Source organism: Pyxicephalus adspersus, chromosome 5 (assembly GCF_032062135.1).
Source record: "Pyxicephalus adspersus chromosome 5, UCB_Pads_2.0, whole genome shotgun sequence".
NCBI classification, from domain to species: domain Eukaryota; kingdom Metazoa; phylum Chordata; class Amphibia; order Anura; family Pyxicephalidae; genus Pyxicephalus; species Pyxicephalus adspersus.
The window spans coordinates 8967637-8985490 of NC_092862.1; the positions used below are offsets into that span (position 1 = coordinate 8967637).

The 17854-nt window shown below is 38.8% G+C and overlaps 2 protein-coding genes across 2 annotated transcripts in view; both read right to left on the reverse strand.

Moving 5' to 3' along the window:
- The window catches only part of LOC140331893 (thyroglobulin-like), a gene marked incomplete at its 5' end in the record, with an annotated part of 19537 nt that extends 16548 nt beyond the window's left edge, over positions 1–2989 (reverse strand). The window contains 2 exons of the mRNA XM_072413226.1: positions 605–702; positions 2877–2989. Of these exons, the coding sequence (XP_072269327.1) occupies positions 605–702; positions 2877–2989 (211 nt within the window). The remainder of the gene's footprint in view (positions 1–604; positions 703–2876) is intronic.
- An 8660-nt stretch (positions 2990–11649) lies between these two features.
- Positions 11650–17854, reverse strand: part of PHF20L1 (PHD finger protein 20 like 1) — a 62387-nt gene continuing 56182 nt past the window's right edge. Inside the window, exons 17-21 of the mRNA XM_072410644.1 lie at positions 17743–17842; positions 17014–17209; positions 16385–16727; positions 16038–16173; positions 11650–14943 (exon numbers count right to left, since the gene is read on the reverse strand). Coding sequence (XP_072266745.1) covers positions 14801–14943; positions 16038–16173; positions 16385–16727; positions 17014–17209; positions 17743–17842 — 918 coding nt within the window. The 3' untranslated portion in view covers positions 11650–14800. The remainder of the gene's footprint in view (positions 14944–16037; positions 16174–16384; positions 16728–17013; positions 17210–17742; positions 17843–17854) is intronic.

Consider the following 17854-nt stretch of genomic DNA (forward strand, 5'->3'; position numbering starts at 1 on the left):
AGGGTGAGCATTTAGACATTGTGTATGCTATCTCCCATTCATATATGGCTTGCTTACATGGGAGGCTATGAGGGACATGATAAGTTAAGATACCTTTTTATGGGACCATAGGCACAAATGAACAATTATCCAGGGGGTAACCCTAGTGCCAGGGTAATTTTTCATGTTCCCCAAAGTTCAGCTTTAATTTGCACTGGGAACAAGAGAAAGGCTGTAGGGGTATAAAGGAGTAAGTGATCTTTACAAAGTCCATTGTTTGTCATCATTTATAGCATTCAGTTAAACTGTTAAAGGAATTTTCACATATTTTAAGGCATTTTTGGTTTTCTAATGAGTATTAGGAACATATCCAGCATTTGTATTTACCATATTATACTACAAAACTCAGTAGAATAGAGGAAGCCTCTTGGGTGATCAGTAAAGCATCTTCAACATTACAGAACAAACCCAGTTGAAAATCACTAAATGGCCCATCACCCTGATAAATTGGAACCTTCATGGACATATTACAAAGCCGATCATTGGATCACAAGGAGCTGCAATATCAAATTTGGCAGAAAGGTGGCGATGTAATGGGGGTATAACAACTATAGTCTCTACTCACATATAGGAGGAGAAGCCGTCTGTCTGCTGCCCACTACTTCTGTCCCATCGGCATTCACACACCAGCAGGTGGTCCCTTTTCGGTTGCATTGGATGTTCCTGCAACATAGTCATTAAAACAACATTAGCAAAAAATGAGGGTTAGGACATCAAAGTCAAGCATGCAGTTAAATGTTGAAGTCTTTATTGATCTTTTATGCAAACTTTGCCCAAAAAATTGAGTTTTCAGGATTAGAGTATATTTTCCAACATAATACACACAATGCACAAAACATGCAAGGGAAAACTGAAACTTAAGTCATAAGATACACACTAAGCACAGCTTGTTGCATACTTAGCTTTAACAGCCATTGCTGCACTGCAGGAGCCCAGAAAGTATCTACCCTGACCCTGGACTGGTGTCCCCAGCCAAAAAGGGGCCCTCAAAGCCTCCTAAACAAACTGTCTATGATTTTCCACTACAGAGAATGTCTTTCAATATGTACAAACATTTTTTTATCCTTCTTACACTTGGGTAATATCTCAGCAGCTGCCACATCCCTATTTCCATACCAATATACACACAGGAAAGAACATGGGACTTTCCAAGCAAAGCTTAAGAAACAATAAAGAATATATATCTAATGTTTTATTAAAACAAACAAGCATTTATTATATAAAACACCATAACATTTATTGTCCTAAATCATTTAAAACCAGTAATAAATTTCATCGTCATATCTAGCTGAGATGTTCTCTACACGTATCGGGAATATGAAGTTGCTTCCTCAGAAGATATCTTACCTGAAGCTCTCCAACTCCAAATAACATGGGACAGACCAAAGATGTAAGAATGGCCCCAAGGTAAAACGAGGACATGTGGAATCAAGACTCTTTGTAAATCAAGCTCTGCAATCAATGTTTCTCCATTGCCCAATTTTATTATCATCCAAATCTCAATTGGACTTCAAGAGCTTAGAAACATTTCCCAAAGTTTAATTGACTGCTGCTTAATAATGTCTTGCTGTTCCATATTCAAAAACCTTCCATATTTTTGCCAGCATGTCCAGATGCTTGGTTTTTGGTCTGTCTCATGTGGTAGCTTGGAACCAGCAAAGGAAGCAAGAACTGGAGAAAGTTATCTGTTGATTTTATTTAAAACAAGAAGCCATAAAGTTTCAGCAGAAAAGGCCAAGTGGGGAGCTGCTTTCTGTAAGTGCAGGTCTTTTATAGCTTTTGGTCTGGGGTCATGCCTCTGCTATCTCTTAGCATTAAAGCCAGGACTGGGTGAAAGGTATGAAGGGGCCCACCAAATGCAAGTTTTGCCCTAGGCCCGTAAAAGTCTTTAAATGGCCCAAAACCAGCCTAGCCCATTCCCTCTAGAACTAAGATTCTTACAGTAACCAATCAAGTTTCTGTATATGCCTATATTAGCTTTCCACGGTGGACACGGCACCAACCAGAACATTATCCACCATTTTTATATTTTGTTTACGTCTTACTATACCTGGTTGGATACTGTCATGTTTAGGGGCATCTAACAAACACCATTAGGAGAAGGTAATGATCAACATTTTTGTTCAGTTGCCTTTATTATTATCATTAGCCTAATAGGCTTTAATTATATATACTTCCAGACCTCCTGATAAAGCAGTACTGACTGTGAAACGCGTTGGAGGAATACTAAAACCTAGAATATATATCTGTGAGGAAGATATCTATAAACCCTGTGCAATTTAATAGAGCCATGAAGGCCATATACTGCTAACTAACCTTTTCTCCTTTATGGCAATTCTAGTATTTTTTGAGCATTTAATACTAACATATTGTTCTTAATATGGTGAAATATTAAATGTTGAATTTTATGAATTACCGTTGAAAGTGGCTGTCCTAAAAAAAAAAAAACAAAGTGTTTTAAAAATCAATACTTGCTTATGCTTAGCAATATAATATTGTTGGGATTTGATAGCCTTATTGTTGTCCACTAAGTATTAAAGTATAAAAAAAGTAGTATAAAAAAAACAGTAACCAATCAAAATTAGACCTGCTATGGAAGTCTACTTGTGATTGGTGAAGCACGAATCACATGGAAAACAATAACATTTTTGAAGAGTTCGTCAGAACATGTTTTGGCAAATGGTAAAATATTATATACCAGTAATAATATATTAACAGTAATAAAATTAGCAACCAATTTTTGTTTAGTCAGTATAAAAAAGCTGTTTTCTAATTGGTTGTTTGCCAAAAATTGCTGTTTTTAGTAAAAAAAAAGTCCTCCTACATTGCACCTTTACCTGTATAATCCTTCCTCCGAGCACTGAGGAATGTAATCTCCACCAGCAGACAGGGCTTTTTCCCTTGCAATCTCACATGGTAACAAAGGCTGGGATTCCAGTTCATATTCTGCATGGGAAGAACAGGATTACTACCAAACATAATAGGAAGGTACATGAATGGGCATAGGTCTAGCTGAAGCTAATCATTAAGAATCATCTCAGGTGAATCATTTCTAGGTCTATCCGAAACACAAGATCATCAAACAGAGGGGAGAAGCAGATCACACTGAGTAATAAGGTGTAGCATTCTTCAAGTATAGCGACCTGTAAAGGAGTAGTTAGTTTTGGGTTTTACTGGATTGCTCTAGATTTTGTTCCCCCTAGGGAATTATGGTTGGATAGCTTCTGTCCCGGGGGGGGGGGGACTCGGCCTTATCAAGGTTGGAACCTTGGAGGTTAGTTGTCAGTACTATTTGTGATTTTCTACTACAGGTAGTCCCTGGGTTAAGGACATCGGACATACAGACACCTCCTAGATACGAACGGGGCTTCCCTGCTAGCTCCTGTGCAGGACAGAGGCTTGAAGGGGGGAGGGGGTGGTTTGCATGACTTTCAGAAGAAAGCGTTTGCTAAACACAGCTGAGGTTGTGGGTGATCTTAGGGGGTGAGCTCTTTTTGCAGCCTCTTGTAATTCTTTAATGACCAAGACAAACTCTGCAGTTGTTTCTTTTTGCATATCAAAGCACAGCTTGCTCCAGAAGTTAATGAGTGTCTAGGCTCCATACTTTTTTTTTTGTTTTGTTTTTTTTGTGATTAACTCACAGTGAGGATTTTATACAGTAACTGACACCACGCTGCCTAATAATATGTTGAGACAAACATCTGTCCTAATTGCATTTATTAAAATAATGTATATGTTCTGACTTACAAACAAATTTAACTTAAGAACAAATCTGCAGTCCCTATCTCGTATGTAACCCGAGGACTACCTGTACTGTATTTGGGCTTCTTGCATTGGACAATCTGCTGCCCCACACCCTCTCTCCTACATAAATTCCTCTAATCTGAGAAGTACAAGCCTCTGTGATTTCTTTATGCCACATTACAAGGAGGAACCCAGAGGTACAACAGTCGTTCCTGTGGGGATGAGTGGTACAATAGCTATTCCGTGACAAAGTCTACAATGGGAACCACAGTTTTGACATGAAAACCCTTGTCCCATAGGCGGACTTTTTTGATTGTAACAGCTAAAGGTCTTCTAAAGAAAATTTGATTTTTTAACCAAATAAATATATTTATGCTTTTATTAGTTTGTTTTGTTTATGAATTAATTTAGCTCCAGTTTGCTTTAAAACTTCAGGAAACTGTGCACATATAAACTGAACAATGTGTTCACCTGTGGAACGAGAGTGACACCACAAAGGTCAAAAAGCGGGTAAAAACCAAAACCAAAAACCAGGGGCTCCCTACAAAGTCTAATTGAATACTTGTTGTTCTGACCCATAACAATCACTACATTACACATGCCTGGAACATGAATTTAAGATCATGAAAACATGAAGACAAAAGGCAAAGGGGTCAGTATGTGGGTTGGAGACTTAAGTTTCCCACCAAACATGTCAACCAGTGCACTCGTTGTCGTTGGAAAGGATCGCTGCATGGTGCATGAATGTGCTCTGTACACACAGCGCCATTCTGCTTTATGAAGAGGGGAGGGGGAGACAGACAGAGTGGCACCCCGCTGCACTCTCTCCCCTTCACTTTCATTATGATCGTTCCTCATTTGTCATCCGTTGATCTGCCTGGACGGTCATCAGAACAAGGAGCGATGTACACGCCAGATTCTCCTCCGATATCAGTCCTGAGCTGATTATCAGACGAGAATCATCTGATGTGTGTATGTAGCCTTAAAGGGATGCCTGAGAATCTTTTATGCTCACACTTCTGGTTTATTGAACAACCAGGGCCCTGCCACCAGCCCTATGCCACTATTGTGTCTTGTACTCAATGGATAAAACCACAGTGGGCACAGACTGACCAAAGCCCATGGAAATGTGCCGCAAACACATTCTTCAGCAGTAGTAGCTCTGTACAACATTGAAGATTGGTGATTGACATTGAAGGTAACTATAGAAGTCGACTTTTAAACTTCTTGTTGGGTAGTTAAGCCAAGATGGTTTAGGTTATCTGCCCGGAGGCATCTGAGTCAGAAAACAGAGATGGCAAAGTATTTATATTGCCAAATAGAAAAGTGTGGAAACAAAGCTGATGTGCATAAATATAGGTAACCCATTAAACAATTTTAATTTGACTTAAGATTTTAAAAGAAACATTTATGTCATACAAGGAAATGAAAGCAATTGTGGCAAGCTTACAAACTCCCACCCACTGACCTCAGGAACCATTGGTGTTCAGTCAACACAAAAGCTTTTGAAGCAAAAAGATTTAAGGATTCGGCTGCCTTGTATATGAGGTGCTTGTATATATCAGGTTGTTCTACCCAAGAGATATTTCAGTTATAGGTGGGTTTTGCTGGTTTATTTTACCTATTGGCTTATTAAGTTGTTCTTACAGGTTATTGATTTTTTCTTTAAAGCCCAACTGAACCTTTAGTTTAAATTAGCAAAAAACATTACAGGTTCATCCAAAGATGTGCAAACTCTTTTCTTTCAAACTGAAAATGTAAGTGGGCTATAAAGCTTACTACACATGCTACAATCTGACTGTGCAATCACCCCTAGATTAGTATTTACATTTTGGTAAACCTAAAGGAGACTTTAGAATCATTGAGCAGTCCGATTTTAATATGTGGTGAACATGAAGATAAAGAGTAAGGCCTGTCTGAATAAATATAATTGATAAAAAAATTAGATAGTTTTTAACAAAACTTTGGTGGTTCAGAGGTCAGCACTCTGGCCATTGCAGCACTATTATTATTTTTATTAATAATATACAGGATTTATATAGCGCCAACATATTACACAGTGCTTTACATACAGGCAGTGACACAGGAGGAGAGGACCCTGTCCTGAAGAGCTTCCAATCTAGGAGGTGGCGGAAGTATCACACAATAGGAGGGGGGACACGGAATGGCGGGAAGTAGTAAGGGTTTAAGAAAAAGAAGACGGGTAGGTGAAAATGACAGATGAGTTTTGAGGGCTCTTTTAAATGTGCAGAAAGTAGGAGAAAGCTGAATAGGGTGAGGAAAACCTAAAAATCTTGGAGCCGTGCTTATGATGAGGTTATGCATGAGGAAGTCATTAGTGGATCATTGGAGGAGTAAAGAGAAGCAGCTAGGGTTTTTTTTTCAATCAGGGCAGAAACTCCTGTGCTTTGCCTTTAAATCACTCCACAAGAACTGTGGAGTGATTACAAGGCAAAGCACAGGAAGTTGAATTTGATTCTAAGGTGAAATGGAAGCCAATGAAGAGAACTATAAAAAGCGGCAGCAAAAGAGGAGTGGTGGAAAGGATGGAGAAGTCCAGGTCCCAGGTTTGAATCTCGGCCAGGACACTATCTGCATAGAGTTTGCAGGTTTTGCCTGTGTACGCCGGTTTTATCCCACATTGCAAAAGCATGCAGTCAGGTTAAATGGCTTCCTCCTAAAATTAGTCTAAGACTGTGGTAAGGATATGACTACGGTAGAGAAATTGTGAGCTCCTCTGAGGGACAGCTAGTCATATGAATGTGGACTTTGTACAGCGCTGCAAATGTCGGCAATATTTAAATACTTGATAATAATAATATGGATTTTATGCAACTTTACAGTTCTTGAAGGCTCCAACTAGAACTTCCTGCCATTGTTCTTGCTCTTTTCTTGTCAGTTTTGGGGTTGTTCGGTGTCCTTACATTAGATTTTCCATATAAATAATCCAGAGGGTGACACGGTGTGAACCCCTATGAAGGGCACAGCTGATATGTAAACCCAATAACTCAGTATGGGGATATTATCAACCCAGACGGAACAAATGGTTTAACCTACATACATCTACCAATAACTAAAATATCAGTTTTGAGCAGACATTTGTTTCTAAATGTTAATTTTCTAAGGGTGTATAGGGTGCACAAAGCAACTGGTGGGGGCAGTTTGTGCTTCCTACACCTCTTTTTTTTGTTGGTGCTCTTCCACTGTGAGCCACCCATGGAAGGGGAGAAATCCTACCAGTGTCAACGCTGTTCAAAGGTTTAAATTCACAGAGCACATTGCAAAGGGAAGGGTTCAAAGGTTTCCTGACACCACGTGGGGTAAGAAATAGGAAAAACATCACTGCTCATTTCTGAAGATGCTTGCTCCATGTTACTATTATAATACAGCATTTATATAGGACTCACAGGAGCTCACAAACTAATGTCCCTACCATAGTCATAAGTCATACATTCTAAGTTAAATTTTAAAGGGAAGCTAATTCATCTCACTGCATGTTTTTGGGATGTGGGAGGAAACCCACATAAACACGGGAAGAACCTGCAAACTCCATGCAGATAGTGAGCCACTATGCTGCCCCTTATCCTTACATATTTTTATTACTTAGTTAGCCACTGATCTATAACCAGTATTTGTATATCATGAAATGGGGAAACCTGATTTGTAAGTTCCAGTACGGTACCAAAACATGGCATTTCCATTTAACATATTCCAAATACCTAGACAAACAGGTTCCCCTTTTATGTTTCAAGCCCATCAGTTAATTTTACCTTTGGCACTGAGCAACAGTGAGTACAAGAATCTGCAGGTTGGTTGTAGAATATCCATGCCTACCTAATCATAACAACTAGTTATACATGTATAATTGGGGATTTGGGTACAAGGCCAAAAAATGGCTACATGGATCTAATCTGATCGATTTCCAGTGCTGATTATCAAAAGAAAGCTTAAAATGAGGTTACCTTGAGCTGCCTATAATCATCCAATGCACACGACTGGATATTCCAAGCAAAGTGTATAGTTCTTAGCTTAAACGTGCATTCACTAAGCTACATAAAAATTCACATAAAAAGTGAACACATTCTACTTTTATTAGTAAATCAACTCCTGTGTATTCTATTTCTGCTCACAAAAGGAAATGAGTGCAAATGGATTCACAAATGTCTGAAATGTACTTTTTTAGAAGGTTAAGTTATAAAAGAAAAGCACTAAAAACAAAATGTAAAACAGATGTGGATATTTAGAGGAAGATTTGAAACAGAACATAGATCCCTTATATTTTTCTTTGCCTTCGGTTTAACTTCCTACAATAAAACAAAATCAAGGAAAAGTCATAACACTTACACATCAAAAGACAATAAAATATTAATAGATAGATTAGTGGTTTTTCCACAGGCATGGGTAATCTCAAGTCATCCGATGGTTTAAAAGTTACAAATTCTTCAGTCCTGAAACCATATAGTCCTCATACCATTCTGGTGTGAGGTCATTATGTAAACATGCAAATGAGAAATGTGTTTTAATTATTCATTGCTATATACATAGTACTCCTACAGAAGACACTAAGGCTGCAGGACAATGCAAAACTTTTATATGTATCTGCAAACTGTGATTTGTTTTTATTGAAAAGAAAGGGGACTACTAGGTTCTGATTGATGGCCGAGTGCAGTGGGAAATTATTATGTACTATAATGTACACATTCCTTGCCACTGACAATGGCTGGGGAATCTAGAATCTCAACATCCCAAACAGTGGCAGGAGAAAGTACGATAAGTCCCTGCAGCCCAGCTAGAGATACTGGGCCTGATCTATTAAAGCTTGCCAAGACTGGAGAAGATAGACATGGGAGAACCTGATCTTAAAAATCATTGCTATTAGTTGGCAAATGTTTTTAATCCTGGATAAGATCCATTCCAAGTTTGCTGCATTACCCAGGTTCGCCCACGATAGTCTATCTCTCCAGTCTTGGAGAGCTTTGATAAACAAGGCCCAGTGAGAGAGGGGAGAACTACAGGACTCAAATTTGCAGCCAGAAGATTCAAAAAGGGAAATACAAGTTTCAGGGGGGAATTTCAAGGAATCATGAGGAAAGAGATACAGGTCTCAACATCCCGACTAAATAATAAATGCAAATCCCAGTATATGGTACAGGCAGTGGTTGAGTCCCTGTATAACTACAGGCTAGAGCAGTGTTTCTCACCCAGGGTTTTTCCAGATGTTGATAGGGATTCCTTAAGTAGTTTGTGTCTCCCAGGTTAACGGACTCCATTTACCTTTTTGGCTATCTGTAAGGGTGACATTCCTCTTCCCAATGGCCAGCAATGTAAGAGGTATTCTTCTCACTGACCCCCACGCTAATGTACAGTGACCTATGAATATTAATTACAGCAGGGTTCCCTGAGTTCTGAAAATAACTTTAAGGGTTCCCTCATGGTAAAAAATGCAAAGAAACACTGGGCTAGAGGCAGTATAGAAAACTTAGAGCCAGCATAAAGTTAATGACTGATATGGGTCACCTAATACCAGTCCCATCACCCCAGCCTGCAAGATAAAGGGGTCAAAGAACTACACGTCTCAACATTGTAGACATGACAGGAGTTAAAAAAATACTTCAAATCCAAAACAATATCGCTGTTCTTAACTTTATAGTAAGGAACTGTCATTTCTCACAATGTATTAAAATTCCCTGAGCAACAGCCAGTAGAAGCAGTCAGGAAGCCCCAGCACTGACCCACCGAATGGAGGTGAATAGGAAAGTTAAAAGTTTGCCCATGCCCATTTTACAGCAAAGAACAGTCACTTGTGCCGCCGTCATGTCCTCATGCCTGCTGAGGATCTCTTTATTCAGTGTACACATGAAAAGAAATTACAGGGGTTTTTTTGAATTACTCAGGGCAAAATAAAATATATAATATATATTTATATACACATCTATTATAAACACTGCAAATGAAAAGGTTAAAACTGGAGACCAGGTATATTTTGATAAACCAGTACGATGAACAGGCCGCAATCCCGTTGTTAGAAGATGGTCCAGTTGTCCATAGTAGTCATATATGTTTGGCACAATATTTCCTTAAGAAGTCCCCAAGGTAAAATTGTCAAAGGGAACAGGTCAGAGTACAAAAATCAAAACGGTAGCTGCTTTGCTGACTTCTTTAAAGTGCACTTTCCGAGGGCTACACTGCTGAGATAAGGATCCAAATGTCAATGTTAGGTGTCAGACATCCCAGATGCACCTTTGTTCCAGATGTGTTTTGCACCTTTAAAAACAGGTCAAAAGTAACAACTCGTATATCCATCCTGACATGTTCCTTTATAACTTTACACATTGCTGTTCAGTGATGTACAAACTTATATCATTAGCTTATATAAAATACCTGATGTTTGTATGAAGTCCAATCCCCTATCAGAAATTGATTGTACAGAGTAAAATTCGGTGCTAAGCCCTACAAACTTTTAGTTTAAATCTGCTAAATGCATTTTAGTACTTCAACTGTACTAGACAGAACCATGCCTGACTGCTATCTGCCATCTATTCTAGTTCAAAGTAAATGATCGTTTAAAGGTGGTTTTGATGGGCAGTTGGAAGGTATTCGTTAATCAGTGCAAACCTCAGACGCTACTTGCAGCATCTGGCAGGAGGTAGCGGTTACATGTGACTGTGAAGTGGTAACCTCCCTGCTTCACAAATACCCATGGGAACTAGCCATTACAAGTTGTTTTCCTTAAAAAGCAGTCAGAGTAGAAAATCCTGCCTTCTACTATCACATCACCTATCTATCTACTATCATATATTACCAAGCAGCAGAGAATGACACTTGCTGTCTGTGTAGGTACAGCTTCTCTGCAGAGGTCCAACACACCTTTGCTAAATCAATGCCAGAGATTTTCAATCTGTAAAGATTCCTGCTGAATGCAGAGCTCTGGATGTGATTCTCCAGAGGGGATTTCTGACCTCTACAGCGACAGCATTGCTTATGTACAGAGAGCAGAGGTCCTTCAGGGACCGACAGGGACAGGCTTTTCTATTCAGGTGAAAAAGATTTTTTATTTTAATGCACTTGGAATGAGTTTAGCACACTTAAACTGAAAGCTAAACCGGGCTTTACGAAAACTGCTATAGATACACCCAGAACTGAACAGGCTTCTAAAGCAGAACCTAACCCAAAATCTGGTTCTTCTCAGTGTAGATGATTTCTGAGTTCAGTTTAGACTTCAGTTTTTAAATCAGTGAACAGCTGTTACAGTACCTGGTCAGGTCATTAAGCTCACCTGCCATGAGAGAATAACAATAGCAGCCACTGCTGACCTTCCACAATGTTCATTCCCTGGCTATCATATTAAAACTTTGACCTCAGTGTTTTGTGACTCTGGAATAAGCATAAGGAAGTCTGACAGAACTTTTACATCATCCTACTGATGGTACTGTGACACAGCCAGGCAACTACCATAGTCAAGGGGAGGCCAGAATTTGCAGTCCACATATTGCTCTCCCAGAGGGGGTATTTTATCATTTTCCTGCAGAACAAAGATAAAGCGGACAAACGTGTATATAAAAATTCTGTGTGCACCATTGTACGGCATTATTAAAAACAGCTATGAAGGATTAAAGCCCCACTCTAGGAAAAACTTTTTTTTTACTAGTTTTGCCTGGAGTTGTGCTTTAAGTGAAAACCAAGAAACATATAAACAACCTGCAAAAAAATATGTGGATGAGAACAGTCCATCACTAAACACTCTAACAATTTAACAGAGAGGGATATGTTGTCATTAATTTGGCAAATGTAACATGCTAAGGCAGGATAGCAAAACAATTGATCTGACAAATAGTATTGTTCCGGTGTATCTGTACAGAGGAATTATCCAGTATATTATATATATGTGTATATATATATATATATATATATATATATATATATTCCAGTATAGGTACAATGCTAATTTTCCCTGCTGTCGTGGAGCAACTTTAGACACATAAAAAGTGTATGAAGACATTCCATAGACAGCTATAGAAAAAAAACTCCACACTATATTCATTTTATACATCAGGGCTGACTTAAAAAGGAGTATATTTCATCCACTGAGCAAAGAGAAAAATCACATGGCTTAGTAAATGAGGTAAAGCTGTGTTCACTTCAATCCTTTTCAAGCAAAAAAAAAACTTTGTTTCTTAAATCAATACAACTTCACTTTATTTTCCAAGCTAAGTGAATTCTTGACTATGCATACTGAACGAGCTGTACTGCTTTACTAAAAAAAATCCAATGAATACTTTAAAAATCAGCTCCACCCCAAGCAGTGGGAACTGGCCAGCTGAGTCAGGGGAACAGGGACCTATGGCTTGGCTTTGAAAGGACGGAAGCAGCTGGGTTGTACAAAAAATTCTAATGTTTAAATCTCAAGGAGACACAAAAAGCCTTGAACGCCCACCATATTGAAAAGTGGCTTTTGGTCGGAGCTGTCAGTTAAAGGGAACTTACCAGCTAATAAATACAATTTGTAAGATTTGTTTTACATCCTTGCCTTACAATATCACATTTGTTAGGAGTTTGCAACTAAAGGAAACAAAATATGGAGATTTCCACTGGTGAATTCGCATACTGCAAATGCTAGCTGTCATACTGAAATCCTGCCTTTGATACTTTAGGCTACCAATCCAGAAAAAGTATGACTTTCCTAATATGCATAGGTGTTCTGGATCAGTGACTTAAAGCATTAAGTCAGAGGGACAGGATAAAAATAGAATATCAATGTAACTAGCACTGTCAGAAGATGGTCAGCAATGGATGACGCCATATTTTTAAGGGAAAGTTTCATTAAAAAAAGTAATTCTGGACAAAATGACAGGTTCCTTTAGTTACACCCTACTCCCACTGACACTCCCTTGCTGATCTTTCAGAGCCCTCAGAAATACCCAGTATTTCCAGGTATAGGGGTGCACGAGACTTCCTCCCAACAAGCTCCCAATCATCAGGCATGAACACTCACAATCACATGAGCTGGGAAGTCATTATTGCTGTGCAAGACCAAACTTGGTCCTTACTCAGGGATTAGTCTTGGGGCTCACACAGGGTGTCGAGGGAGTGCACATTATGAATCTTAGTGGGATGAGGGGGGGAATAGCATGCATATATATATATATATATATATATATATATATTGTATGGATACATTACACTACCAAGGGATATGGGTAGGCTGATTTAGTTCTCTGCCTATCATAAAACCAGAGTGGAGTGACTAGGATGATCGGTTAACCCAGCAACAAATAAAACGTGAATTTGTATGTGGCGCCATAAACATGGTTTGTCAGGCAGACAATATCTTTCACCAGGAACAATGGCAATCGGACCATTAAAGGGAAACTATAGCGCAGCTCATATATACAATCGCATATATAAGTGAAGTGATATTTACAATCGCTTCGCTCAGACTGCGATACAAACTTCACATTTTTTTATAGATTGCAATTACTGTAGTACCCCCTGTACTCTGTTCCTCTCTGCACCGACTGACTGAAAACAATGCAAGATTTTATCTTGATGATTACTGATCAGTAAAGCTGAGTAATTACAATGAATCCTAAAATTTAAAGTTAAAAAAAAAAACAAAAGAAAAAAAACCTTGACTTTCTAGAGTTGCTTTAAATCGCATAAAAATAGAACTTCCAGGGCTTGTTAATCAGCATCTGCATGGGGCTGTGCTGCTCATAAAAAAACAAAGCAAAGACTATAGCCATCTTTTTGCCCATTTCACACCAAAACATTCCACTGGTGTGTGCAGAAGTATAATGTAGACGTGTTACATTTCGTGCAGTATAGTGCACCAAAATGCATTTGACATACTGCATTCATAGGTGTTAAGTGGGCCTTTCAAAGAATTCCCTAGCTGTCTTTTAAAATATTGTAAAGATAAATTACTCACTCATCCTGGTTCTGGATTCCAGGTTGTGAGGGTAATGTTATCACTGCCATCTAGGCACTCAAAATCTTGCAAGTATTTCCCATTTTTGAGGATTTCAGGTACCCAGGAGACAGCAGTGAGATCACTCACACCTTCCACAAGTCACAACCATAGTGAGTAGTTTGTTTAATAATATCTTTATCTTTCTAAAGTTTGCTTAGGGCTGGTAAGGATTCAGATTTTTGGTATGCATGGAAAGCCTGCTCTACATATGAAAAATAAGCACTGCAATGTGTTTAAACAACACAACGCGCCATTACCTGTAGCAGAAGTAACACTAACTTGGATATGTTTGAGAATGGTGGCTGTGCTCGGGGGTTGGATGCACTGTATCCTGTGGTGACTTTTGAGCTGGTAGGCTGCTAAGGGTGGATTCCACAGCATGCAAAAGGTGACCAGAAAATCAACACTTTCCAAAGTGTCAGATTATGCAGGATCTGCATTTGGTGACTCTTTCTTACTACTGCAGAGATGAGCAGCAGGAGAGATGGGGGTTTTCTTTGCAGAAAGCCCTTTATTTTTTTAGTCTTGAGATTGAGTGGTTGTTAGGTAAATAGTAATACCTGAAATTACACTAAAGTTTCCCTTTAAGGGCTGATAAAACGCTTGGGTTCTACAGTTCCAAGCTATACTAACTTGTGCCAGATATAGCTTAATAGCAGTAATAAGGTAAAGAAATTAGCTTTGGAAAATCAAGTTACAATGTGCTGCAATACTGCTTTAACGTATAATACACTTTTTTCAAGACAAGCTGGTAAGCTTTGAAGTCATTCCATGATGACAGCATATCTCCACTGTACCTGGGGGGCACAACAGTATGTCATTCCACTTGTACCAGTATCCAAAAAGCAGGATAGGCCACTGTAGAAAGCAGTTTGGTTTTGTTTACCATGGGTGCAGGCATGTCTTGACTGGTTTAAAGGTCTCATTTATAATCCTTGTAAAGGATTTATACCATTAATATATTTATATAGTCAATAAAACCTGTACAAACTTTTTTTTTGTGATCTAAGTAAGAAAATAGTTCAGCAAATTTTCTCTTCTTTTTCGTCATACAGAGCAGAGGGTAGCAATTTGCTGAACTTTGCCCATGTCTGTAAGAAGCTGCTTGACTCGCCGTTTTAGCTGGGGCAGTCGTGCCAGAGGATCAGGGGGCTCCAGCTCTCCAGTAAAATCCAGCCAGCTCTCTAGAACTGTGAGAGAGAGAGAGAAGAAGAGAAAGAGAGAAGAGCAATAGTGTGTGTGTGTAGCAGTGAGAGACAAAGGGGCAAAGAAAGAAAGTGCATGTTGAAAAAAGAGAGAGAATAAATGCCAAAAGAGACAATGCAATCAGAGGGTGAGGAGGAGAAAAAAAGGAAGAAATTAAAGTAGTGGAAAGGAGGGAGAGAGAGGAAGCGAGAGGAAGGGAGAGGAAGGAGGAGGTAGAGGAGGGATGGATAGAAAGTGAATTTGAAAGCAAACGATAAAGGTGGCAGAGAAAAAAGGGCAAGGTAAAATGGGAGGAAATATAAAAGAAAGAAGAAAAGGATTGGAAAGACAAGAAAGAAGGATTGAATGGATGGGAAAAATATAGAAGAGGAAAGGAAGGGAGGAAGAAGGAGAGGGTAGGAAAAGCAGGGGAAGAAAAGAAAGGGTACAGAAAATATCGTAAGGAAAGGAGAGTGAAAAAGCAGGAAACAGAAAAAAATAGCAAAAAAAAAAATAGGAAAAATTAATTTTCAGTAAAGTCAACAGTTACAATAATATAAATTATTAGCTGTGCCAAAAAAAATAATAAATATGAGAATATTCTAAATAATGGTGAAATGCTTTCAAGAAATCCTTTTGCATAAAAGTATGAACATATATTTAAATCAAATCATGTTTGAGATTTATGAACAATAAAAAGTTATCTCAAATCTGACTTTAACCATTCAGCATCATATATACATATGTATATATGTCCATTGGCTACTGGAGAAGACCACTTGCAACATGAATGCATTTAAAGCAATAATGCATTTAAAGGATTATTCCATTTTATCAGAATAAAGCAATCTGATCACTAATTAAAGTATACCAAAATATGGTATGAAGTGCAAATGTGGTTTACACAAACCAGAATTCCCCCCTGGCTCTATTATCATCTCTTTCTCCCCTAAAGAGTGGACCTCAAGATGGTGACTGGGGATCTGTTGAAGCTCCTACTATGTAGGGCAGAGAGTAGAGTAAAATGTATCATTTCAAGTGTTCTTCTTCCTCAGCAAAAGAATATAAATAACATACTAGCAAATTTATGAAGACTTACCATCAACTTCCTTCTCTATGAGATCCAGGCGGCTAGTCACCTCATTCTGAACACTCTCTATGTGCGTCAGAAGATTGAGCTGCCACTGAAGAAGAGAATCCAGGTGGTCTTCTGATTTAACTTCTTCCACTACAACCTGAAAGAGAACAGCCATTACTATTATCAGTTACCAGGAAGGGAAGCAATTGCTATCTTCTCTACAACACAGAAAGCAAAATGTACACTGTATTAAATATTATTACTGTGTAACAATGACATGCTACAGTAGAGTTACCAAAGCAGCATCATTTTGTAATTGGATCAATGTATACTGTATCAATGTTCTAGCAAGGTGCATAACCACTCACCTCCTCATTTCTTTTTTCTGGAACATCCTGTAAACTTTTCTTTGCTTCTGTCTGAAGATTTGCATTTTGGCCTTCCAGAATCATGCCACCATCAATAGAGGACTTTCCAGTGTCATTTGGAGGTTTGCCTTCTTGGTCAGAGCTCTGGGGCTTTTGATAGCTGTGCTCACTAGCTATGTACGTCTCTTCGGTAATGCTCGGGCTGTTGGTGGCACTTTTATGATTCTGCCTGCACGTTCCTTTTTCATTTGAGGAAGGTACTGACCTCTTATCATTCACCTGACCTGAATCCCGTAGCTTCATTGGACAGGCCCAAAAGCGAAGGTCAGGATGGTTATTGTCCCTTAAAACAAATAATAGAGAACACGGTGAATACTACAAATTCATGATTAAGAAGTGTTGGTAATTGTTGTGATAGCTGATTTCCAGCCAATTTTGTACAATTCATGGGTATGGCCTGATGAAATCTTGACATCGCTGGCTAAAATCTATTGTTGTGAAATACATGTAAGCATATATGCATGGGGTTACTTTAGCTCTGAGGGGTTAATATAGGTTACGCTGATATGTTAGGCTCAACCAATTGAATACTAGCTTTCCTATTGATATAATAGCTGCCCACTACTTACTGCAAAATGCCAAATTTGAGTTGCAGTCCATGCAGTATCTCCGTCACACCATACACATCAGCCAAAAGGTGATGGGTGGACACAATCTTCTTGGTGTTGACATAGGAGTAGTTTTCGTCAATGAATGACAGACCGCACATGCGTCCATTGTTAAACCAGTCTTTGTCGTATTTGTATCTGGCGCTCCATCGTTGGCCTGTGCAAAAAAAACAAAAAGACAAACCTCAAGACTGCTATTATTACACTGTATTTATATAGCACCAACATATTACGACGCGCTGTAAAAATGTTACTAACTGTCCCTCAAAGGGGCTCACAATATAATGTCTCTACCATAGTCATATGTTTTTAACACAGTCTAAGGCCAGTTTGGGGAGAAGCCATTTAACCTAACTGCATGTTTTTGGAATGTGGGGGAAACCTACCCAGACATAGGAAGAACCTGTAAACTCCATGCAGATAGTGTCCTGGGCTAGATTCAAACCTGGGAACTAGCGCTGCAAAGGCCACAGTATTATTATTAGGTCCTATGTATGTATGAACCAACTATGTATGAAAAATCAACTTTTTACATGTAGCTTAGTAATATGCCATGTATTAAACCCTGTTCATACAGAATATTTTACACTGTTTACTGCTCACCTAGAAATTTCTTGCAATTTTTAAAAATAATTTTTTTTTTCTTTTGTTTGTATCTGGGATATGAAGTATATCACATGTGTCTCTTACCTGGTGGGTTACTGCACACATAGCAGACATAATGTTCGGGAATACTGTCTTCTAGGAGACCCATACATGCACTGTGCTGCCAACAGAGGCATTCTTCACACTAAGAAAGAAA